Source organism: Poecilia reticulata, chromosome 20, assembly GCF_904066995.2.
Source record: "Poecilia reticulata chromosome 20, P_reticulata-male-v2, whole genome shotgun sequence".
NCBI classification, from domain to species: Eukaryota; Metazoa; Chordata; class Actinopteri; order Cyprinodontiformes; family Poeciliidae; genus Poecilia; species Poecilia reticulata.
The window spans coordinates 14795354-14821683 of NC_088849.1; the positions used below are offsets into that span (position 1 = coordinate 14795354).

Below are 26330 nucleotides of genomic sequence, written 5' to 3' on the forward strand. Positions count from 1 at the left end.
CTTGAAATATCGGTGCAATTATTCTACATAATTGAGATTTCAATTAATGAAATGAGTTACTGAAGTAGATAAACTTTTGAATAATATTTTAATTAATTGACAAGACTATTAGAAGCCACCCTAGCGGTATTACTCCCAATCCACCACCCTCTTACAAAACATTTTGGAAGCGTCCCTGGTGGAAAAAAAAAAGGTGCGACAGTCTCAGCATCCCCCCCTCCACACCCCCGGTTCCCAGGCTGACCTGATTTGCGCCCTGTCTGACTGGTCCTCTCATTTGCTTGTTTAATGAGGCCAACATTAGACCATTTTCGTTTGAACGCCTCTTCCAGCAATGTACGACCCAGGCAGACTGAGGGACATGAAGGCTACTAATCTTGAGCGAGACAATAAATTAGTTTTTCTTTTTTGTTTAAGTAAAAACTGTTCATTTACTTGCACATAATATCTGCGCCTGCTACTCCAGTTACGCGCCTCCACTGCGCCTCCAAAAAAAAAAAAAAAAAAAAAAAAGGAGCAGAAAGCGTGTGAACAGCTGCCTCAGAAGCTCGGAGAGTTCGGTCGAGATGAAGTAACCAGCTTGGTTTCTCACAAAGCCCCTTTCATTTACATCATCCACCCTGCGCGCAATGGCACGGAGCGCTCCTCCCGCTGGAGATGGAAGCTGTAACCGGACAACTTTTATTTCAGCGCGGATTAAGCGGCTCCACGATGGCATCTGATGAATCCTCCACTGGGAAACGGTAACAGGTATGGAAATGTGTGTGCACTTTTTGTTTGCGTGGGAGGAAAACGCACCAATTACCGCGTCATGAAGCTCTAAAAACGTTTAAGCTATATTCCTCGCTGTTTTGTGTCTCAAGTTGGCTTTGCTACTCAACCATATGAACAAATAATTATCGCTGATTTATTTGACTTCAGCCTTTTGCCAAAGTCAGATTCCAAGTCCCGATTAGGCGCTCCAAATCTCAAAAGTTCATTATTGCGCTTGCAAATTAAGATTTGATCAATCTCGCATACATTTAACCCGGAACAAGCAGATTCTGTCAGCGAGGTTTTGATTGCAAATAAATAACGAAAATAAAATGAACCCAATCCTCTTGCAGCAGTCAGAGTAAATCAACTATGAACTGAGAGGTTTGTCATTGGGGCTGCAGATTGTTTTATGAACCAAAGGGTAAAGAGGAGCATCATTTTCGGGGGTAAATAAATCCTTTTACTGCTTTCAAATTAAAAATTAATGTCTGTTCATGAGCTTACATTCCATGCATTTTCACTAAAATGATTTATGATTGCCATTTTGTGTAGCTGTCAAACATAATTTTATGTGATAAATTCACCAAAGCACTCCAATTAGGAGATTTGAAACTGATCTGTCTCAGTGTGTCTTAATCTTCCTCGGCTTCTTCAGCTTCTTCAGTAGGCATCAGTGTGATACTAGATCCGTTCAGGAACTGACTGGGATAATAGACTGAGGAAATCTTCAAAAACCTGGGTGCCATCCAGGTCTAAATCCGACCTCTCTCTTTCACTCTCTCTCTGCAGTTCAGGGAGAGAGATTATGGATAAGATGGATCTGCTTGTTTAGTACCTACAGTATATATATATATATATATATATATATATATATATATATACGTAATTTTTTGTGGCGGCAAAATTACGTGCTGCAGAAATCCCTGGTTAGTGCAGGTTCCTCTCCGTGTGTAACAATCTCCTGTTTTCCTCTTCCATGTAAGTCTCTGTGTTGACTAGGGAGTAGAGCTTTCATTTAAATGGACGCCCTTTCATTCAAAGGGACATTCAGGCCTGGCAAAAAATTATGAAGGCTTTGTAGGAGAACGTATTATGGTCTCATGAAACCAATCTTGGACATTTGCATCACAATTACATAAGATAAATTTGTGCAACAACAACAGCAAGTATCACAAGAACACCTTACTCTCAGTGGAACACAGTGACAGCTGTATCATGATGAGGGTTTATGTTTCAGTAGATTTTAGTACATTGAACTAAGCTAATTTTCGAAGTGGATGAAGCAAGGTACAGTTCTAAATATTAGTTAGTTTTTACCCAAAACATTCAGGTGTCTGGTAGAATATTTGGGTTAATTTTTTTAAGTGCTACAGCAGTTCAATAGCCTGGACATTACCTTCCTGTGCAATTCCACTTGGACAAAAAAAGAAAAAAACACTCCTCCTTCCAGCAAAGGCTTTCTCCCCTGGACTTGGATTGTCTTCAGTGGATTTATTACCAGGTCAATCAGCGAACAAAAGGAGAAGTTGTGAATGATGACGTTGATTTTCTGTGCTGTTTTAGAATTGTAGTCTTTATGTTGGTTGAGTGATGGCAGCAGAGGAAGTGAACATTCAGTCCGTGTTGTCCAAGCTTCCAAATATAGAATTAACATTAACAGCCGAATAGCTCAGCTCAGAACTTCTCTCTTCGCAGTGGAGGATGGTCATTTACAGCGAAGGCCATTCCCAGTAAGCGAACTGGCACATTACATACATCACGAGCAAACGTTAGCAATTGGCTAAAATTTAAAACCTCAACACTGTCCACGACTCCAGGAAGAAATCGTTTCTCAAAACCAAGAGCCCAGACCCTCTGTGTGAAGCAAATAGGGTAGGGCAATGGACTGGCTCTTTCCGGGAAAGAAGTCTGTGGGAAAGTCTTACCAAGTCACAGTTTGGGAAGCAGGCACAGGTGTGAGCACCGCTGCTAGTCGGATAGTCTGACATTTGGCTTGAGGCCATGCTGGGAGGTTTCGAGAGTAATGAGAGGGAAGAGGAGGAGAACGTGGGACTGGAGCCAACTGGACATCTCAGAGATGCCGTTTAGACTCCTAGACCCACATTAAAATAAATCTCTGGTTTAATAGTTTTACTACACAACATCTGAACTGCAAGGAGGGAAAAATTGGTTTCATATGCAGGACTTTTGCTGCTTTAAGCATTTTTTTCTGCTGTGTCTTTATTTAGGTAAGTGTACCTATTGGAGGCACAAAGGCTGACAGTATTGCCTCCATTCCTCATTCAGCAGGAAAACTGAAACAATGTTGCATGGAAACAGAAGTGATGCACAGAAAATAGCATTTCAGCTGGGATTTCTACCGTTTCATTTTATTTATCAGTTCATCTGACCGCTGTTGCTAAGAGGCAGTTTTCCCAGAAGGTTCTTTGTTCTGTGCTCTCAGCATCAGAGGACAATTATGCTGTACTTACAGTATCTGACTAATGAGCTGTTATATGAAATATATTGTCCATGTTTGCATGGGAATTCAGGCAAAAAAGTGTTTTGTGACACTGAACAATGCTCCTTTTATTTGTCTGGGACAGGTTTGCCAAATATCTCACCTCCCATGTCACCGGGAAAAACCCATGGCGATGTTTAGCAGCGCAGAGCGGCTCTGGAACGAGTCGGACCGCCTCGGATGGGACGAGAAGAACGAGTCGGATGCGTCCGGGAGGGATGAGGGGGAGCTCAACTACTACGCCATGCTGTACTCCCTGCTCATCCTGGCCATCGTGTTTGGGAACGTGTTGGTGTGTCTGGCCGTGTTGAGAGAGCGCTCGCTCCAGACGACCACAAACTACCTGGTGGTCAGCTTGGCTGTGGCTGACCTGCTGGTGGCGTCGCTGGTCATGCCCTGGGCCGTATACCTGGAGGTATGTACCTGGCCTGGTAAATGTGCTTCAGCAAACCTACTGGAGTATTTATGAGCCCAAGCGTCCCTGTGGAGCGGCAAGAGGAAGCATTTGCCCGCTTTCAAATGTCTGCTGTCACTTTGAAAGGTTTCTAATAATAACACAAAATTTGATGTGAAAGTAGCATATTCTAAGTAGAAACAAAGTGTAGATTTTAAATTATATTACTTATCGAGTGAAAAATGCTATCCAGCTCAACCTGACAATGTATCTTAAATTATGAATGAACTGTGATTACCCAACCTTTTTGGTTCAGATGCCATGTTTTTTTTGTTGTTGTTTTTTTAGTTGGCCTGGTTTTATAGTTTCCACATTACTATACTTCATTTTCCTATATGCATGAATACATTTGCGGCTCCTCATTTTCTTGATTAATATTATTATCTCTTAATTTGCTAAATAATTACATAGTGATTTACTGGCTTTGGTGACGTCTTGGTCCTAATTGGCGATGACTAATCAACTGTGAGAGCTTCGGAGAAGTAAATTTTAAATAGAAAACGGCTATTTGTCCTAATTAATCTTTATTTACCAGTTAATTGTTAATTTCCTCAGCACCTCACGTCATGTTATTCGCTGCTTGGCAACCCCGGTTCGTGTGCACCCAAACACAAGCCTCAAGCATCTATTTCAAAGAAAGACTGGACTCTGAAGACGAACTGTCTTACAGTCATGTTTATATTACACAGGCACCCTTGAAGCGACTAATTGTGTTGCTTAAGGATGGACTTGACGGCATGCGGTCTGATAATCATCTGGTTTAAAGTGTGATTATGCTTAGTAAACAGGCACCCCACCGGACAAAGTTTGGTCCACATCTTGAGAAAGTAATTGGTTTTCACAAAAATCCAGCTGCACGTCAACTTCAGGGACACACAGTGAGAAAAGACTGACAAATCAAATTTGATCACCTCCTGTGGACAGTAAATTTAGTTAGGCAAGAACCTTAATTGGGGTCAGTCATGAGCTTTAACTTCCATGTGTGTTATGCTTTCCAGGATTTTATTTTAAATTTTTTTGCATGACTTCCATTTTGGATTGAAAAAGAGTGATGGAAAACATATCAAGCTAAGCACTAAATACCACAAAAAGATCACAAAAGCTGCCAAAGTAAACACCGTCCGCTGTAGGGTGAAAAAGACAGATTGTGTTATTGCGACCGCAGGGTTCCTGGTTAGCTTTTCTAAGACCGTTTCTGCAAGAAATGTGATAATCACTCTCTCCTCTGTGGGCGCGAACAAATCATGCGCCTCCTCCCATGTCACCTTATCCTTGGACGGTTGAGTTAAGCTACGACCTCTACCGTAGTAAAGTGGCTGTATTGGCATCAGGGAGCGAGCGCTCTCCTTCCACAACTCATCCTGAATGATGCTTTCCAGCGCCTGAGAATGTACGATTTGTCTACTGCAACAGCTCTATTTTAAGAGTGGAAGTACAGGGCCTCAGAAAAGTATCCACACCCTTTATATGTGTTCACATTTTGTCATGCCACACCCACAAACATTAGTGTATTTAATTGGGATTTTATGTGAAAGTACTATAAAATTTGTACTTGTACCAGAAAGAAATATGCTTGTTGAAACATGTTTGCTGCGATTAAAGCTGCGTGTCTGTTGTGTGATTTCCTCTTCATAAACAAATCATTTTCCCATTTCTTTAAAAATTATGTCAGATTCATCAAAGGGCATCTCAGAAGAGCATTATTTTTAAGTGTTACTAAAGACTTTCAATTGTTTTATAAAATGAAACAGGCTTTGAAATATAGACTCTCATATTAGATATCTGGTTGTATGTTAGGTTTGAAGGTGAGCCTTTGCCCAAGTCTCGATTCTTTTTGCAGCCTCTAGCAAGTTTTCATACAGCATTGCCCTTCATTTAGCTCCAAACATCCTCCTGTGCACCTTACCTGTTCTTGCAAAATAAATGAATTGTAAAATCACGATGCCGACACCATGACGGGGATGTTGTGTGTTTTACAGTGTTCGTTTTCTGCTGCTCTGTGCCCTATATGGCTTGTGTGAAATTGAACACAGGACTGCTTGGGGCTTCTTTTCAACCGTGATTTTCATCTTGCCACATTTAAGTGAAGTCCACATTTGTGGAGTGAACCATGGTCCTCTTGGCTGCTTCTCTGAATAATCTCTCATTGCCTTTTCTGTCAGTTTAGGTGGACAGACACTTTTGCTAGATTTGCAGTTGAGCCACACTTTACGTTTTCAGATAATAGACTGAACAATGCTCTTTGAGATGTTCCAATTGCGGGACATTTTTTGCTTTAAGCTTCTTCAAAACCTTATGTCTGACCTCGTCTTGTGGTCATCATGATGATGTTTGTTCACTCATGTTCTTTAATAAGCCTTTACACAACTAATAGATATATATTTAGATTTGTCTGTTTACCAATTACAGAAATTCTGAAGGCAACTCTTCATTTTATTAAGGTGACTCAAAGCAAAATGGGGGAGGGTGAATATTTTCACATTTTCACACAAACAATTTGAAAACAAGATATAATTTCCATTCATTCCACTTTGTTATCCACTACTTTGATGTCATTGCACAAACTCTACATAAAATATGTTTCATCTTGCTGTGAGCAATGTGAAAACTTTCAAAGACTCTTCTTCCTTTTATAAATATGAGCCTAAAAGTTAAGTCAGGTTTCATTTTTTTTATACAATTCCTTATTAGTGTTTGATCCATCTTAATTAATCTTAATTTCAATGTCAACCAAAGTCTAACATTAACCAACTATGGCGTTTATGAGTCCACCGTTTGAGCAAGGCTGAGTAATGATGGTGTGCATTGGCAGGACCAGGAGGAGAAAGCTCCACTTCTCAGAAAAGATCTTTGCCGCCTGCAGCAGTTTACTGAAAACAGCACGAACGAGGTGGAAAGTTGCTGAAAAATGTGTTCTGAATGAATGATGAGCACAAAACAAAACTTTTGGGTCACAGACACAGTTTCTGCAACTATTCGGTACGTCATTGTGAAAGGGGCATTGTTCAGGCTGTCTCTCGCTGCATCAGGGGCCAAAGCGACTCATCATTATCTCTAGCTTCAAATAAATTTGGTCTGTAAAACGAAGCAAGACGTTTTATCAAAGCGTTATCAAAGGAAAATATCGTCAATGTGGTGAGCTGTAGTTGTCAAAGACTTGACCTTAATCCCACGGAAAAAAAAAAGGAAAAAAAAAAACCCAATGAAAGAATCTCTGAATTTGTGTGAGGACACAAAAGGGAGAGTGAAAGCTTTTCTGGTGAATGAAATGACTCAGCTTCTTCACATCTTTCATGTCGGACTGATCGATTCTCACCCAGTAATGAGGGAATACTCATTCGCTCAAAAACTTTCCTAACATTTATTTATTCAACAACTTTTCAAAAAAAGTAAGCAGATGCCCAAACATGACATTTGCTTAGATTTGTTTCAGCGAGTTGTTTTTATTTCAATTTTGAAGTTTGTACAAACAGAAAAATCTAGTTTTCTTTTTTTGATTGATTTAATGCTTAAATTACAACCCAAAATCTCTTCATGTGAATGTTTGTTTTGTTTTTTTCCCCCCACCGTGAAATTTACTATCTAACTGCCAGACCACAGTTTCCTTACCTGCTGTGTCTTTATACTGGGACATATTGTGCACCGACTTGCTGACAGCATAGATAACAGGTTCTAATGCGGCCACTGCGAGGCGTCTGCTGATCCTCCGCCATTGGACGCTTATCAAATATGTCCAAAAAGGTTTTTAAGTGTTGTGGCGTAAGATGGAAGGTGACAACCAAGTTATGTATTGTGTACTGCATACTGGTGTTTAGAAATAGATTTAAAACCAAACGTTTTCAGAAAATGTGATGATTTTCAAACTTGTTTTAGGAGAACAGTGTGGAATGCATCAGGTGATGAGACTGCAAAGCTTTGCGAAAACATTTAATGTACCTTGAACTTTTTCACATGTTCCAACATCAAAACCGCAAAGTTTAACATGTTTTGTCAAGATTTTACGGCAGCCCAATACAAAAGACTGAAAAAAATATATAATTTCCTCTATTTTTTTCAACAAATAAAATCAATACCTTCAATACCTCCTCCTAAATGAAAATTTGGTGGAAGTTGACAGTTTAAATGGCTTGTTAAATCTGACCTTTGTGGACAGTTTGGAAGTAGAAAGCAATTATTGAATAAAAGCCATGAAAGGCCCCAGGAAACAAAGCAGACGTGTGGACATCTGGTCAGATGAGACCAAAGTCAACTTGTTTTTGCCTGCATGCACGCGTGACAGACGAACAACACTACACACAATCCTAAACACACCTTTACCAGTGTTGAACATGGTAGTGGCATCATTTTGTGGAAATGGATGTCTTGAAGGGCTGCACAGTGGCGCAGTTGGTAGAGCTGTTGACTTGCAGCAAGAAGGTTCTGGGTTCGATTCCCGGCCCCGGTCTTTCTGCATGGAGTTTGCATGTTCTCCCTGTGCATGCGTGGGTTTTCTCCGGGTACTCCGGTTTCCTCCCGCAGTCCAAAAACATGACTGTCAGGTTAATTGGCCTCTCCAAATTGTCCCTAGGTGTGTGTGTGCGTGGTTGTTTGTCCTGTGTGTCTCTGTGTTGCCTTGCGACAGACTGGCGACCTGTCCAGGGTGTACCCCGCCTCTCGCCCGGAATGTTAGCTGGAGATGGGCACCAGCAACACTCCCAACCCCACTAAGGGACAAGGGTGCAAGAAAATGGATGGATGTCTTGAGAAGGGCAGGGAACATGGTCAGAGTTCATTGAGTGATGGTACCAAATGCAGGACAGTGCAGGATGGAAACAACTTTAGACTGTGGCAGAGGTTTACCTTCCAGCAACACAATGCCACTGTAGCCAGGGCTACAGCAGTTTACTTTAATTCATAGCATGTTCATCAAGAACTCATGTTCTGAAATGCTCAATGAGAAAATTTTTAATTCTCTTTGTGCAAAGCTTGTAGAGATTCACTTTAAAAGACTTGAGGCTGTAATTGCAGTGAAAGGTGATTATACAAAGCATTACTCAAAATGGACTGAATGCTACTCTTCACATTTGGGAAAAGATGTCATAAACCACATTCTTTAAGTCTCACTTCACAATATTGCTCTACTTTCTGCTTGTTTGCCACAAAAGGATCCCAGTAAAATACATTTGAGATTGTGGCTGCAATGTGACAACATGTGAAAAAGCTCACTCAGAGAGTGTCAATAGTTTTGCAAGGCTGTATACATGGCATATTTAGCACTTAATTTATATTAACAGATCAAGTGTTTCATTTATTAATTACTAATGGCGTGGCTCTGATTCACGGTCTGAAGGATGAAGAAAAACTGAGAAGAACCCGGACCATGGAAAACCGAGGCAGTGGAGCAGAAACACTGCAAACAAAAAAAGGGACAGGGATTAATATTAAGAGTGCCAGCAGAGCAGCAAATCCAAGGTGTTGCTGAAGCAAGACGAACAGTGTCAATTCCAGCTATGATTTGGCAGCAAGCTAAGTGGAATGCAGGGGCCTTTTGTTAGAGCTTGATTGTAGATTGGCTGCAGCTGGACATCCAGCGTTCACACAGGTGTTTCCACTCCTGCAATTAAGGCACAGTGGGGCAGGAAGTTAAGGCTCCGCTGAACACAAGAGGGAGGAGGCTGTGGTGTGTTTCAGTAAATCAAATTTATATATAGCCTGGGACAAGACAGTGTTTCTTAGGCTCATTTGCAAACAATAATTTGTGTAAGTTGCAGTTTAGTGGCCTTGAATTATGACACGTTTAAAGTTCTGTTAAGAAGCTAAATTTAGCTAACGCTGACAAGGTAGTTTTTGTGCCTTGACTACCCTGTGTTATATATTTTAACTAAACAGAACACTTTCTATTTTTATTTAAATAATTTATTTTTTATATATATATCTCAGGGATTTCAGGAGAGAGTTTATTGTTTGCCACGGCAACACCACCTTGTTAATTGTTTTTATTATTAATGTTCAACTTAATTACTGAAAATCATGGGGCAATGCTTTCATTGAACATTCAGTATTAGTTATCAGCTGAGTTGATCAGACAGAAGGTCAAACTCATCATTTCACGTATTTAGCAAAAAAAAAAAGCGAGAATCTTCATCAGTGCAGACAGAGCGTCTGCATTGTGTGGCATAAGTTTAGATTATGTAATTTTTAGATAGTTGCTTCAACATTTTAGTAGTATTTCTGTTGCTTCTGTAACCATGGTGCACATGTTCAGTATTCATGGCGTCTGTGAACTCTTTCAAATTAATTTCAAAATGAGATGCAAAATGTAATCTCATCTAAGAGGGCTTAGGAGACCAGGAATCAGGAAAGACAATCCTCTTAAGGCTGTGGTTATTTATGTTGTTTATGTACACTTTTCCCACCACACAAGTTTCCATTAATATTTTAACTGCAGTGATATAGAAACAGTCAACTTCTCTAACAGTTACATTTTTTGTGGCTCGTCATCTTTATGTAGTGTGTTGACAACTCTCTTTTGAGCAACTATTTATTAAGCAGTCTTTGTAATGAGTTTGGAGGCCGTACAGTAACGGTCCTTGTTTTTTTGCTTGTCTGTTTGTTTATTATCTTAGAATTTTCCAAAAAACTATTTTTTGGGGTTACCAACTGTAGCCCATAATCTTCTAATTGATTTCTACTTAAAGGGATATTTCAATTGATTTTTCTAACTTTGACTCTTTTTTTTTCTTGAACTAATTGAATACATGCTCTAGCTCACTAGCAGTGTACATATCCTGAAGTACGCTGCTACTTTATTGTGTCTAAACATGTTTTCCAAGTCTAGACCGCTTTGAAAACTGGGAAGATTGGTTGCAAAGAATTATTTAAATTAAATACATTCAACATGTGGTTTTAAATAGGAAAAAGAAAACTTTTTTAAAACTATATATCAGTAATAGTGAAGGCAGAGCCCAAATCTGACCTCATGCAGATTTCGAGAAGCAGTTCACTTCTAAATAATACAAAAACAAAACAAAAAACAAAGAAGAAATAGCTTGAACATACATTTTAGATGAAGGTTCTGCGATTTTCTTTTTTCTATCGTCTCTGTAAGAAGAAACTGAACCATGTCATTGTATCATTTAAACCAACCCTAAAGGACACATTGTCAAAGGAATAGAAATTTGATTGGCAGCTCAGTATCTTGGTAAACCACAAAATTACTTAAAAGTAATGTGAGTGATTGTAATGTACTCTGCACGTCAGATTAAGAAAAAATATCAAACAAGACATAAGAGGATAAAAAATAATAATAATAAAAAATCAGTCAAGCATAGCTAAATCCAGAGTGGGAGCCCCAGATTAAAAACACACTCAGTGACAGTGAGTTACATGGATAGATGGGGAAGGATGTGGCTTACACATCTTTGGGCCTTTTTTACAAACCCCTACACATGGATTGCAAAAATTGAGGGTGCAATTTATAAACTGTGAGAATTGATTTCTGCAAGCTCCATTTTTTTTCCCTGCTGCTGGCAAAAGCTGAGCTTCAAACTCATGAGAGGCAGTAAAGGTACAGCAGCCTGTCTAAGCCTGAACCTAGTAGTTTGTTTTGTTTTTGTTTTTACTGTAGAAATTGGATGTGCAGTAGTTGTGTTTGGAGGCCAGTAAATTCTTTGACAGGTTCTTCTCTGTACTTCATTCACCTCATCTTTAAATATTCAGCAAATTCTTTCTTGTCTGCGCTACATTGGGGAAACATCACAATGAAATTTGAGGTTTTCTGACATGCTGATGTCGTTCCTGCATTTTAATCAGTCAAAAAAAAAAAAAAGTGGAAAAAGGAGGCTCAGATGTTCAGACCCCGTGTGACCTAGTTTTTTTGGTAAACCGCTTGATAAGCAGCGCCATTTTTATTTTTTTTTCCCCCTCTGTTAGTCTGTTAGAAGAAAATACTTGCACTTACAAATCTTGTGCTGCAAGTAAGGGAGAGATTTCCGAGTATTTACTTTGTTATCTGCACATGATATTTTGGATTGCCACGTGTGCCTGCCACCTCCCCGTACATGGAGCACTGATTCGGAAATGAGGCGACGGCATTTGGATCCCATCTATCTCTGTCAGACAGCTATTACAGACTGGGGATGAGGGAGGTGAGGGTCTTGTACGTTTGGCTTGTTGTTTGTCCCCTTTTATGGAAAGCAATGAGAGCAATTTAAGTCAGTGATGCAACATCTTAGACACTTTTCCTCCTCCAACTTTCTTTTTTTAGGATCAGAGTCATGGCTCAGCTACATATCATGCACTTGGCACTAAAGTGTCATTGCTTTGCAAAAGCATTCATACACCCTTAACATTTTTCACTTAATATCTTAACAATCTTCAGTAGATTTTACTGGGATTTTGTGCCTTAGTGTCTGTAGTGGTGCGTAATATTAAAGTGAAAGGAACAAATGATGATCTGAATGAGCCAGCAATTTCTATTCTGCTCTTTAATCTAACACCACTAAATCAAATACAGTGGAACAAAGTGCTTTCAGAAGTCACCTAATTATGAAATAGAGTGCACCTGTTTGTAATGTAATCTCTGTGTGAATCCAGTTGACGGTTTCAGAGGTTTGAGAACAAAAAGCATAATGAAAACTAAGGAACACAGCAGACAAAAGAGTCAAGATGGGGAGTAGAGGTTAATATTTTAAAAGGCCGACAACCTTAAACATACCACTAAAGATATGTTGATATTTAGATAAAACTATGTCTGTGCTATTTGCCTATTGAGCTCCACGGATGACCTCCATTGAAATCTTGACTGAGGAGTTTGAGTTAGTTTGCAAAGCAGAAAATGAACTAGTTATAGGATTTGCTTCTATGATTGCAGCAAAAGTTTGCTATACAAAATATCGACTCAGAGGGGCTTAATGGTTAATAGTTTTTAATTAAAATGAATACTTTTCAATTACACTTCCTATTCATGCACTATGTTGTGAGGGCCTATCACATACATCATCATTTTGAAATATGCAGTTTGTGTTTGTAATGTGAAAAAATGAATAAAAGTATACAACATAAGCCCATATGCAAAGCATAACTTAGCCTAGTTCTTAAGTTGTAATTGAGTAAAAGTGAGACAAAGCACTGCGGCCCTGGCCTGTTTTTCTTCGTGCACTGCTGGTAAAAAAAAAAAAAAAGAAAAACACCTTTTGTGTGCTCAGTTTCCCTTTCCCCTGACCTTCTGTCACTTGCACGACTGAGTGCATTCACCAGTGAGTCACACTTCATGGTGATGGAAAGGAAGAGAAAATGGGCTCTGCTAATCAGCCCGTCTGTCCTGTGCAGGTGGTCGGCGGCGCCTGGCTTTTCAGCAGGCTCTACTGTAACATCTTCGTCACGCTGGATGTCATGATGTGCACTGCCAGCATCCTCAACCTGTGTGCTATCAGCATTGACAGGTGAGTGCGGACCTCCTCGGTGCATCGACTGACTGTGTGTAGCTGCCAATGACGACTCTCAGTCCCCTGGATGTTTTGAAGACTGCTGCTGGGTGGAGACGACGGTTGTGACAATGTTTTCTTTAAACCGCTTGCTTGGCTCATGTGGAGAAAACCGAGCAAGTTTTTCCCCCACTTTAAACGTTCTCATGCAGTTGTTCCAGGGGAATTGTGTTAAAAGTTTGCTGTGGATGTGCACTACATATTTACATTATTTATTTGTTTGGTTTTCTTCTTGTGCAACAATTAATATTTAATATCTCTCCAAGATCTTCGTACTTACAGCCCTGAGGAGGCATCAAAAGTACAGTAGAATTAGTAAAGGTCTACTCACGACCCAGAGGTGCTGAGGGATCTATTTATACAGCTCGTATCAGGGAGCGGGTTAACGGAGCTGCTGAGGAAGATGAATGCTCCCGTGAGACCATATTACAGTTAATGTCCCATTAATCCCAGGTTTTTGCTGTGCATCTGTTAGCTTATGACAATAACCTCCTTCATTACCGATGAATAGTGAGTGCTTGCCTGAGTGTTAAATGTTGTTTAAACTTAAGCGGCTCTTTTCCCCAGGGCAGAACGAATATGCCGCAAGCAGCTTAAAAAAAAAAACAAACACATGCACAAGTTCAAATTGATTGGGAATTTTCTCTAACCCACAAAAGGCTGACAACGACGCACACAGGCTCAAATTTAAACACACACACCCAAACTAATATTTAGTGTAGCGTCTCTGCTCATTTTTCAGGGGAAGTTCGTTCTTTTTATAGCCGTCAGCAGCTTAATCACTATACATTCTACATTCAAGTAGGTTGAGGTCAGGACCACGTTGGAATTGTTTCCAAATCATTTAGCTGCTGATTTGAGATAAAATAAAAAAAATTCAGAGACTCACTTGTGCATCCAACCAAGCACTCATCTTGGTGCTACCACCACCATGCTTGAACCATTTAGCCTTAAAGTCTCCTCCAAACATTCTCCTTGTTCATTTTGCCAAACAGTTCAATATTTCATCTTACAATAAGATATATCTCCAGTAGGTATTTAGCATGCTGGAAAAGGTATTGATTTTTTTTTTTTTGTACTAGTGCATTCCAGAAGAACAGCTTCAACTCAGATCAGCAGCTACATAGTTGAAACTTTAAAAACTATTTCCCTGACACAGGTCTCAGCTGGTGTTGGACTGAATAAAGTATGCTAACATTAAGCTAAAAGACTGGGCTTGATCTCAACCCTGTAGACAAGATTTAAAAGCGGGTTCTTTAAATGTTAGTGCTAGTTTATGTTTGTAATTGAGTCTGTGTGTATAATATTGATCCTCTGTGGTGTCAATTAATTCAAGCTTGCTGAACTTGTTTGCTGTAAGGTGTAATGTGGCTCAGCTTGGGATACAGACCTACATTTATGCAAAACCCACCCCTGAAGAATTAAAAAAAGAATAATGGAATATTCTTTTATAATACCTTTCTTTCTTGTAGAAGATTATATACAAACATTTGGACAGGACCTTACTTGCTTCCAAGTAAGGTCCTTGGAAGCAAGTAAGGACCTTGCTTCCAAGGAGCAAGGTCCTTAATTTTAAAAGTTAAAATGTTTCTTAATCTGTATATAAAAAAATAGATCGGTTCCCTTTTTATCATACAGGAATAGTTTTTGAAGTAACATAGGGCAGAATATTGGACAGACTGAGAGGTAATCCATTTACTTTGTGCTGTTTCTCTGTCCACGATCATGTAGTCTCAAACACATAATCTGATCTTTCCAAAAATGGGTCCAGCTGAAGTGTGTCTTCATCGTTTGGTCCAGAAAACGTCTCATCTTGTTCCTCATAGAACAAGATTCCAAAAATACCTGATAACCACAAGTTTAAAGCTCCATTTTAGGGTTTAGCTGACGAATTATTCTTTTAGCTTCTTTTGTTAGGGTAATTGCATATTGTTAGACACCTGCTTTCCTTACAACAAGCTAATTTACACCATAGAGTGTTATATTGTTATAAAGCCATTTTCTGTGATTGATTACTGTGTGAGTCAGCGGTGCACATAATTATGAAGTTTCGAGTTATTAGGAGCATTTGTTGCCACTGGTCGTGAATAGTATGCCTGCATTACTTTTATTACCCCATTGTTTATTTATATGTTCATAACAATAGGTTCCCTGTGCCCCTTAGACAGAAAATGCACAAAAAAACAGAAATAATGGCAGTTGGAGGTGCAAATGAACTTAGAGCTCAGCAGATCAGCTTATTGTAAACCAAAGAGTGTATTATAATTTACCATTACACTCTTTAACCTGACACAACCTTGGCTTAAATAGAACAAAAGAATAAAATGGAAACTAAGTGGCTTTAACTCTTTGTTTTTTTGTTTTTTCTTTTTTTGCTCAGAGCACATCCGGAGTAATTATTCACATGAGAATAAACAATGGTGGCAGTTATCTGGCTCTAAACAACACAATGCCGCATCCACTTAGGGTTGAAGTCCAGCATAATTGCAGCTTCTTCACCCATTTTTTTATTTTATTTTTTTTACCCTGAGCTCATTATACACTCGTGGCACATAAAGCGAACTGATTAACCATTAAATCAAAGCCATTCTAGAGTTCTTGCTGAATACTCAACTTGTTTCTAAATAGATGTGGTCTAGATTTGAGTCTATCATCCATCCTCTCCGCGCTGATTTCTTGGGATGCAAAAAGTCCCAACGTTTTTCCTCAAGGGCCATTTTATCCTCCTTTTAATTGCTCTCATTTACGGTCCTGTATCAGCGTTTTCAATGCCACATCCTTATCTCCTGCATTCTCACACTTTCGGCTCCTCTGGGTGTTTTTTATGTGCAGGTACACAGCAGTGGTGATGCCCGTCTTGTACAACACAACCCACCGTTCGAGGAAGAGAGTGTTTGTGATGATTGCCACTGTGTGGGTCCTGGCATTCACAGTCTCCTGTCCCCTGCTGTTCGGTTTCAACACAACAGGTCAGGATGACAACAGAATCCTACCTTTGCTTTTATGTCCAGATGTGCCCTAGATACACAGTACACACAGCGGAACAGGATGCAAGGCACAACATGACACTAAGGTTTAAAGTCGGTGTGCTTCTTGTTTAGGGCAGCAGGAGACGTGATACATAAACTTGGACTCATGAGCACAGCAAGGCGAGTTTATTTTTATTGCACAGTCCATAAACAAGCCACTTTAAGGTGCCTTGAAGGAAACCAAAGAAACAAAGGTAAAAAAAAAACCTAGAAGCTTTTCTGCCTCACCTTGTTTAGTTATTGAGAACATAGAGTGAAAGAAAACATATCTCACATCATGAGCTAAATTAGATCAATAATGCCTTACCAAGAGGCCACAGACTGGTGCCAATGGTTCGAATCAGCAATAAATTGTATTTCCAGTTTGTAGACAATCGTGCTCAGAAAAAAAATTTTTATTTTCTTATCATTCCTCTCTGCCTCTTGACTCATTTGAAATGTTATCTGTTGTGTGGATGTCCAACCCAACACAGGCTGCTGGTCCAAAGCAAAGGACTTCTTAGCAGAGCAGACCTTGGGAGTATTGCTCTGTACACTGAACCTACCTCCAGTTCAGGTTCATGCAGAGTTTATTAGGCTCATTTTGGCCCCTTGTTACCAAGAGTCCATGACTTTTTGTCCTACATGAAGACAGTCTTTGGTGAATGAGGCTGGGAAGAGCTAGACTTGATGGCTCAGACCTGGCAATCATCTCCAGAATGTATTTGTCCCAAGATAATATACTGCTTTCTGGAAGCAGTATATTTATGGAACAATGACAACATCTTTAAATCCATCTCTTTACAAGAGAGAGTCAGTTTCATGATCATCTCCTGGTTTTGGACTCGTTTTAGTTGATCTGCAGCTGTCAAATTAATTTTTACAAGGATCAGCACAAAAAGCATTACAATAATCTAAAATATCCACCAGTTATTTGGTCTCGTATCTATATAATTATTATACCATGATTCAACGATTCAATAATTATACATTGTTTTGCTTGCATAGTGAATTGAATGAGCTGGGGTGATGCAGTCAAGAAGAAATATAACATTGTCTGTCATCAGCATAGCGACTGTGGCTCTGTAGGTAGAGTAGTTGTCTTTTGATCGGAAGGTTGTGGGTTCGATTCCAGCTTCCTCCTGCCTGGGTGAATGTGACTCTAGTGCTAGAGTCCAAACAAACAGGATCTGTACTAGTTTAGCACAGTAGCTGTGTGCTGCTCTGAGACTTACTAATGCTTAGTAACTGTGTCTTAGCAAATCATCCCTGCAATTTAAAACCACTGCAGTTTCAGATATTCTGTGTGGTTGAAACTCTGTATGAAAAGTAGTTAGCAGTTATGTTTATTAGAAAGAGATGTTTGTGCATTAACTCCCTGTTCCATAATTTTTTGCCAAAATATCTGATTATTTACGAGCCTGTAATTTGTTAAGGCTTTGGATTCTGTCTTCTTTAAAGGATTGGAGTTGTGATTAGCCTTGTCTACCCTCTGTGAAAGCGTGTTGACCTTTGTCTCAAAAACATGACTGCAGATGGTGGTTTTGATGTTAAATAAGAAGGGTCAGTTACAAGATTATGTGTCCACATTGCTGACAGGATTTAATACGGTGTTAATGTCATGCAACTAAAGACATGATTAGGAGTCAAAGAAAGTGGAGGAAGAACTGATCAACCTCTAAATTGTTTTTCCGAATCTGAGGGTCTGATGAAATAACCCCAGCTTCAGGAAAACAGGAACACAGCAGCTAATTTCCTCAGAGCTGACACTGGCAAGAACGTTTAGTAAAATGACTATCAATTTAGCTCATTTGAAGAGAGCTATTTTAATAATTATCTCTTGTAGAACAAGCACTGAAGCACAATCTGTCATTTCACCTCTGCATAACATAGTAAAACGGCATTATCAAAACCTCCACACTCCTTTTTAACATGTTTTCACATTTTGACCTCAAACACTGTCATTTTACTTTTGTACCACAGATGACCCTTTGGTGTGCTCCATTTCTAATCCGGACTTTGTGATTTACTCATCCGTGGTGTCCTTTTACCTGCCGTTCATCGTCACTCTGCTGGTCTACATCCGCATCTACGTCTTCCTCAGGATGAGACGGAAAAGGATTGCCTTTGGACAGGCCAGCGGAAAAGTACAGCCTGGCTCTACTCAGCCTTCAATGGTAAGTTCAAAACATCCTTTTCCCTTTGGTTTTCTTTTTTTTAGGGAACTTGTGTCTTTTGCAGAACTTTAGAATGATGACATTTTGGAAGAAGCTGAATAAAGTACTCATAAATAAATATTAAGTTAATAGCAAGGGAATAGAGTTTGCTGTTAGTCCTGTTTTGTCAAGTCGTGATTAAATAAGTCTTTGACTTCTGACTTTGTGAAAAGGAGCCTCAGAGCCATTTCAGACAAAGTTCACTCATTAATGTTTTAATTCACTCATTAACCTTGATTTTTATTCATCAACCACTGATAACTTATTAAAATACCTTATTCATTAATAACTAAAATATGCAACTGGAGACCTTTTTATCTCTGAACATCAGTCACTTTTACAAATTTTGTCTTCCGACTCAGTGTCTGTTTGGTATTGAACTAATTTTTGCAGTTGGGTGATAAGATGCATTTCTATTCTATCCTATTTTATTCTATTGTAATAAAAGAATAAATAATATAGATGATTTTATACTATATTGCAGGGCTTTTCAGTGTCCTGCGCTCATCTGGCTTGTATTTAGATATTTATGTATTAAACCCCTAATATATTAAATATAGTATGGAAAACAGAAAATATGGAAGTAAAAAATTAACAGAATACTCATTATATACTGTCAAAATAAAATGTAATTTAATCTAATAATTGTCACACTGTGTCCTTTTTCAATGTAAACTAATGAACCGACACCATCCATGCTCCTCTTTAAACCTTAAAAAGCTAATTTTATGAAGGGTGATAAAACGAACGCTATTAGAAATCATAAAAACCCACAGTGTTAAAGTTCTTGGTCTGCAAGAAAAAAAAAGTTTTTGAAATCTACAGATAAAAGGGTTCAAAAGCAATGTCAAGTATATTTGTGCAGCATAAAATTATCCGGGTGACATCAGGCTGCTGTAATTTTGTGTGAGGCGGCTTTGTAAGTGTAAGCGAAGTGCAGCAGAGTGTTCAGAGGAACAGGGGTTAGAGAGGAAATGTAAATGTAAAGCACAGTTTATGCACACTGGACACGGCTGTCTGTCCAAATAAAGCTCCGCTTAATTAAATTGACTCGTCAAGTTAAAAATAGTGTGCTTAATCAAGAAGGATGTGACAATGTGCCGACTTCTGTCTTTGAACTAATTCACAGTATAGTGTGCACACTAATCAGGCACATTAAAAACAGTAATTTAATGGTCTGCTCACAATGTTTGTTTGATTAAAATAAAATGAAAAATTGGAAAATCTAGAAGATCTGAGTCATTTCAGGTAAACTGTGATGATTGAACAATGCTGACGTTGGCATGCAACTCGTATTTTTCAAATGGACTATTTTTTCTCAATGGACTGCTGAGGTAGCAATTTCAGTTGCTTACTTCAATGTCTTGTTACTTCACCTAAAAGATTAAAAAGAATAAAATGTCGTTTTATGAATTTATCAAGTTAATTTAAAGTGAAAGCAAGAAAACTTGAATTTTGTCATTATTCTGCTAATAAAGCCACAGACTTTCTGGACAAAAGACATTTAAAGATTAAAAAAAGTTGCTTTACTTAAATCATATATATATACATATATTTAAAAAAAAACCTATTTCTGATATAGCTTTTTTTGATATGAGTGCAGTTTTGCTTAAGAGTTTAGTACAACACTAATTGATAAGACAATCAAAAGTATTAAAATATGTTCAAATCTGTACAGTTATATTTATCAAATCATTTATCTGCAGCACAATTACAATTTTTACTCAAGAAAACCCTCCCCCACAAGAATATTCCTAAGAAATCAGCATATTTTCACTGTTGATCAATAGCAGGAAATTTAATTAACATCTTGAACTTAAAAAGATTATGAAAATATGTAAATGTGTGTCCTGCATAAGGACGTTGTTTTTCTTGTATTTTTCATTCACATAAGTTTGGTAGCATAAAAACGACGTAATATAAATAAATAAAAACTGCAGTGAAATCAAGATTGTGTTGTTCCTCTCAGAGGACGCTTTTTTTTTTAGGTCAATCAATTTTTTTGTTAAGACTGGAACAAAATTCTGTGACGGTGATTATTAAAAAACTGAAGAACCATTGTCTGTTTAATTCGAAATAGTTATTGTTTAGTTTTTAGGTAAATGCAACATTCTTGTTATTTTTCAATAAATGTAGAGTTTAAAATATTGCTTGTTTGCTATATGTGGATCTTGTACTTTTGTTATGCGTTGTTGCTCTTTTTGTTGTTTACTTTCTTAAATAAACCAAAAAAAACTAATAATTAAGCAGATTATAAATCCTTCTAGTTGGGATTTAAGTCTTTATCTTCTCAGCATACTAAATAGTGCAAATCATCAAGTTTGTCATGAGCTCTAATTGAGTTGGCTCAAGAGTCAGCCTGCGTGAAAACACACCCGACAGGAAACCTAATTTCCTTGATTTGTTTTGTCCCTGTCATGAATTCCAATAAAACTGTCCTCTGAAATGAGGCAAGCTGAATCAGAGGGTTTTGTGCAAATGCAAGAAAACAGTTCTGTCCGTAGACTGATGGAGTTTTGTATGTTCGTCTCAAACTATTTTCTATATTTGCCTTCTTTCTGTTTTCTTAGGAGACATGTCTGCAGGAAGAGACTCCCAGGGCAAAACATGACTTATCGCCTATAAGGATTAAAGTGGTGAGTGATATTTTTAGGTAGAGATCAAATGCAACCAATTGAATCTTGTTAGTGACAGTGCCGGTGTTGTAACCTGGTGCTTCAGTTTTTATCGTTTCCTCTATTTTTTTTTCCATTCCATTGAGTGGTTACAAACCCAGAGGTCAAAGAAGGAGTCTAAAATTGCGATTCTAAAGCGTGACTTGTTTCTTGACGTCATCTGGTCGCTTGTCAGCTATAAGCAAAGTCTGTGGGTGACGCACTGCAGCACCTGCACAACCTGCAGGCTGCTCGACAGCTGAACAAATAACAATCTCACTTTGCTCAGCGGAAAACACGAGATCAGATAAATCGGAATATGGCGCAAAATGTTTTGGTTTTTGGCCACACAGCTTGAAGCCTGTTAATCAGTATTATTACTCATGAAGGAAAAAGCTCGTTGAAACTGCTGGTGAAGATTTAGTTGTATGAGAGGTTTATGAACCATGATGCCAGATTGAAAGACTGTATTCACTAATACACACAATACACTTCCTGATGTGTGCTGCGGTATGAAAAGCTTGGAGCCTCTCTGAAGAGCATGAATGTGCTGCAAGGTTACATTTTTAAAAAAATCCCTATTCACCACTTTGTTGGCTTAGTGAAGTAGCACTTACCTGCTAGTGTTTTCCACATGAACCTAAAGAGGACAAGCTAATGGTTTCAATTGGCTCCACATTCGAGGTTTGAGGAAACCAGGAATGAAAGGCTGCAGAGTGCAATTGATCAAAGATAAAAGCTGAAATAATTATGATTTTTTTTTTCAAACTCAGGGCATTAAGCATTGCTGTAAGCACAATTTAAAACAGAATTTCATTTATTTACATTTAAACAAGTAGCTAATGTTACAGTTGCATCTCAATAGATTAGAATGTCATAGAAAAGTTAATTTATTTGTCTAATTCGGCTCAATAAATGAGCCTCATAAATCACACAGCTTCATTAGACTCAAGGTGATATATTTCAAGTGCTTGTTTCTGTTCGTTTGGATTATCATAGCTCGCAGGTAATGACAATTAGAATATCACGGGAGACCAATTAAAAAGATGTTAATAATACAGAAATGTCATCCTCCTTAAATGTCCCTGAGCCACTTGCATGAATTCGTCAATCAATGCGAGGCGGTGTGGAGGGAATCAGGATGTGACTCTGCTGAGGTGTTCAGGAAGCCCAGGTTGCTTTAATAACGACCTTCATTACCTTGTCTGGGACTTAGATCAAGTTAATTTGCTGGCCAATCAATGGCAGTGATACCATCAGATGAGAAACAACTACTTTTGTCAGAGTTGGCATGTGCCAATATTGCTGAAAAATGAAATCTATTAAAGTTTAACTTTCCAAAATAAAACAAACAAACAAAAAAACACTTTCCTTTAAACAGAAAAACTTGATTCACTGAAAATTGTTCAGGCCTCTTTTTTTTCAGCCACGCTAAGAGACTTTTGTTGTTTTTTCTGATGTCAAAATGACTTGTTAAAAGGAAAACTACAGATGTAACGAATGACCTGGAAATATCTGTGTGTGATGGATCTTGATGCTGCGACTGTCACGTTTGGGGTTTGAAGAAGCTTGAAGTTTGTGACTTATTTGCAGATGGTTTGGTGCAGCTCAAGCAATCAGCTAAATATCCACACTGACTGGTAATCCTTTGTTCACCTCAGCAGAGTGTGGAACCGTCGGGGCCGTCGAAGCCCAATCTGCTCTCGGGCTGCCTGTGGCGCAAACGCCCCAAGACCGGACCGGTGGAGAACTCCATGCTGCCCCCGGTGGACACGCAGAACTACTGCAGCATCAGCCACGCCTCCTGTGGACGCACCGAGTTGGACCTGGAGCAGAACCAAGTGGGGCAGGACGCAGAGGACAATGACCAGACGGAGCTTCCTCCTGTCAGGATGGGCTGCGAGGTGAAGGATCTGTCAAACGGACGGACGCACACGTCACTGCGGCCGATGTCTCATTCTCAGACCAGCCAGCGATTCAGGACCATGCACGCACGGGAAAAAAAGGCAACTCAGATGTTGGCTATTGTGCTTGGTGAGTCAAGCCTCTCATAATACGGATTAAACAAGGCAACCAGAATGTAAATGTCAAAAGAACAAATCACGGAGACACTTCTGTTAAAGTGGCCCTGTTCTTTAATCCACTTCCGGCTCCTTTCACATTTTCCCAATGAACTTTTCTGCCACGTTTATACCTGACCACGCAAGCTCTTCTTTTATCATGACAGCAATATGGCATTTGCTTAATTTGTGTGCCTGGGCCACACTTCTTGCAGTAAAAGCTTAAATGTCACAGAGAGGTCACCCTGGCCGCAGGTTTGCAGTGTGTGCAGCCCCTGACACCTCGTCCACACACCTCACTGACCAGCCAAGTTACTTTAGGCTCGGTCCAGTTAGCTCTGGGACTGCAAATGTCTGACAAAACTCGAATCAGTGATGCTTGATTACATTACACTGGTGTCTGTAATGAGAGCCCTGCGCATACACAGACGAAGATCTCGGTCTCAGCGACCTCGACACATTTTCCCTGTAGTCTTCAGAATCGAGTTATATAGAGCCTAAACTACAGTTTCTCCACAGCCTTTATCTTTTATTGTGTGTACATCACTAACTACATCAAAAACAACATTGATTTTTAATTTTAAAAAATCAAACCTGTTCTTTCTACATGGAAAATCCAAAAAAAACCCTAACCCTAACCCTAACCCTAACCCTACCCTAACCCCTTACCCTAACCCTAACCAAAAAAAAGTGCCTGAGTTGCAAAAATATTCATATTTTTGCAACTCAGGCACTTTTTTTTCCCATTTGGCACATTACAACCTCAAACTTTAATGTATTTTTTTTACAGATTGTATGCAATAGACATAGACAGAGTACTGCATTATTGTGAAGAGAAAGAAAACTGATACTTGGGTTTGGAAGAGCTTTTACAAATGACAGACTGTATGGTCTGGGAAGCAACTGGGAAACAATTACAGCTCTAACTCTTTTGGGTTCGTCTCTACCAAAATAGCTCAACCTCAGCCACATTGGATGGACTCTTCTGTGACTTTTCAATTATTGCCTCAGATCATCAGTTCTATTTAGCTCTGCACTTTGGGCCACTATAACACATGAATATGCTTCGGTCTGAAGCTGGAGCAGGGATGCAGTGACAGTGGCACTCAAAGAGAAGAGCTGCAGACAGATTTAAACCAACCACTGCATTGCATGTTTTTATCATCCATCTGAAATAGTCCCTGTCTAAGTCTGTCCCTGTCTAAGTCCTTTGCAGTCTGTAGCAAGTTATTTTACAGGATTGTCCTGCCTTCAGTCCCCTTTATCTTCTGACCAATCGTCAGTTTCAATATCTTTATGGAAACGACCCGTATAGCATAAATGTGCCAACACATTTCATGGAAGGTTGGTCTGTTCAGGATGATTAGTTATTATATTTTAGTCTTTTATCAAGGGAGCTTCAGAGTAAAGCGTTCTGGAAACAAAATGCCAAATATCTGTGGACGTAATGTGACAAAAAGTAAAAATGTCCAATGAGTATAAGTCAGCTTACAATGAAGTATTGATCACTAAACAGTGGAAGTAGAAGATGGCCTTGTATTTAGGAAAATACCAAAAAACTGCCAATTATTTGTCGGATGAAAACATATCAAAATATACCAGCCTGCTTTAATCAAAGGAGATGAAAACACAGTGTCATCAGAATACAATGACATAAAATATTGGAAAAGAAATTTGTGCTTATTTGCATGCAGCTGGTGGAACTGAAGCACTGATCACAACAAATGTTCCTGTTTCACTTTGGGTTGATGTTCAAAAAAGCCAAAGCCAAAAGTTAAGCTTTAGGTATTGAAAGGTGCATCTCTAACAGTGCAGCATGTAGGATTATTTCTTGAAGTGTAGCCCTACAACTGGAAAACATAATTTCCGGTTAAAACGCATCGTTGCAACATTGGCAGGTTGTAATACCCAGATCCAAATTCTGACTTCCTCAACAAATCAACCACAGCGCAAATTAATTTTCCTAATATTCTGTCTTATTTAAATACAAAAGTGGTGTATTTTCTGAATTGTCTGTCTTCCTCCGGCATCTAAATATGTTAAGCTACTCTATGGTTACTGATGTCTTTTGGAGTCGCTAGTCTGGGAAAGTAAGGCACCATGTACTGAGATCATAATTAATTAATCATTCTGTTTTCTCTCTCCTTTTCCTCATTTTCATTTCAATCCCCTACAACTAACTCCACAAACCCTTTCTCCTCGTTCCATATTCTTGGTTTTCAACCCGTTTTTTTCCCCCACCACTTTCGTTCTGCTCGCCCTCTCGACTGCCTGTTGTTCTTCCTCCACGCCGCTCCACTGTCTTCCTGCTTCAGGGGTGTTCCTCATCTGCTGGCTGCCTTTTTTTGTGACGCACATTCTGAACACCCACTGCCGGACGTGCTATGTGCCTCCTGAACTATACAGTGCTTTTACCTGGCTGGGATACGTGAACAGCGCCCTCAACCCTGTCATTTACACCACCTTCAACATCGAGTTCAGACGGGCGTTCATCAAAATCCTCAGCTGCTGAACGGAGGGCGGGGCGGGGGGGGAAACATGTCAGGAGATTAAAATGGAAATCAGACTGCTTGTGCAATAACTCAGGCATTGCACATTTGGTAAAACTGTGACCCCAAGAAAGAAGTCGGTGGAGGAAAGCGTACAGGAGGATGAAGGATGCGGGGAGCAATAAATGCATATAAAAGTCTTTTTTTCTAACAAAGCTGGGATTTGATTTTTAACAGTATTATTGCTCATACAATACTATTATTGTTCAAGCACACTGTTTGGAGAACAGCACAAGGTATTCTTTTTTTTATTTCTTATGTTTTGGGGATTTGTATTGTACGATATATGTACTTCTTCATTGGCACAGCTCCTCAGTTCATGACTTTGGGTCGATATGAATCTAAAACCTCTTAGGAGTCCAAATGGAGCTTTAAGGCTGATAAATGGATGTGCGGGCCTCTTCATCCGAAGGCCCTCTGCCTCTGCATCACGTGGATGAACTGACGCTACTCGCCTCTCCTGTTTGCCCCCTCCTTCATCTCCGCGACCTTCAGGTACTCGACAGCGCATACACAAATCAAAATTCACAACTACGTATTAGAAGTGTGCCCAAGGGATTGAGCTGGTCCCTGCCAAGACGCAAAGTCGTTCTGGAGGTTTTCATATGTATTGATGTGCAGCTGTTGTGCTCGGTGTGGATTCATTTGAATAAAAAAAAGTGAAACTTG

The 26330-nt window shown here is 39.2% G+C and overlaps 1 protein-coding gene across 3 annotated transcripts; it reads left to right on the forward strand.

The window, feature by feature from the left end:
* The first annotated feature begins 229 nt into the window (after positions 1–229).
* drd3 (dopamine receptor D3) lies at positions 230–26330 on the forward strand. 3 transcript variants are annotated; one of them, XM_008396334.3, is made up of 8 exons: positions 230–750; positions 3342–3671; positions 13020–13132; positions 16007–16143; positions 18166–18359; positions 20969–21034; positions 22717–23086; positions 25428–26330. In XM_008396334.3, exons 2-8 carry the CDS (start codon positions 3384–3386, stop codon positions 25622–25624), a joined length of 1365 nt encoding a protein of 454 aa, XP_008394556.1. In that variant the 5' UTR covers positions 230–750; positions 3342–3383; the 3' UTR covers positions 25625–26330. The 3 variants fall into 3 exon arrangements, with proteins under 3 accessions (XP_008394556.1, XP_081457685.1, XP_008394555.1); XM_081601559.1 differs by having other exon boundaries at positions 22714–23086; positions 25519–25636; XM_008396333.3 differs by having other exon boundaries at positions 232–750; positions 22714–23086.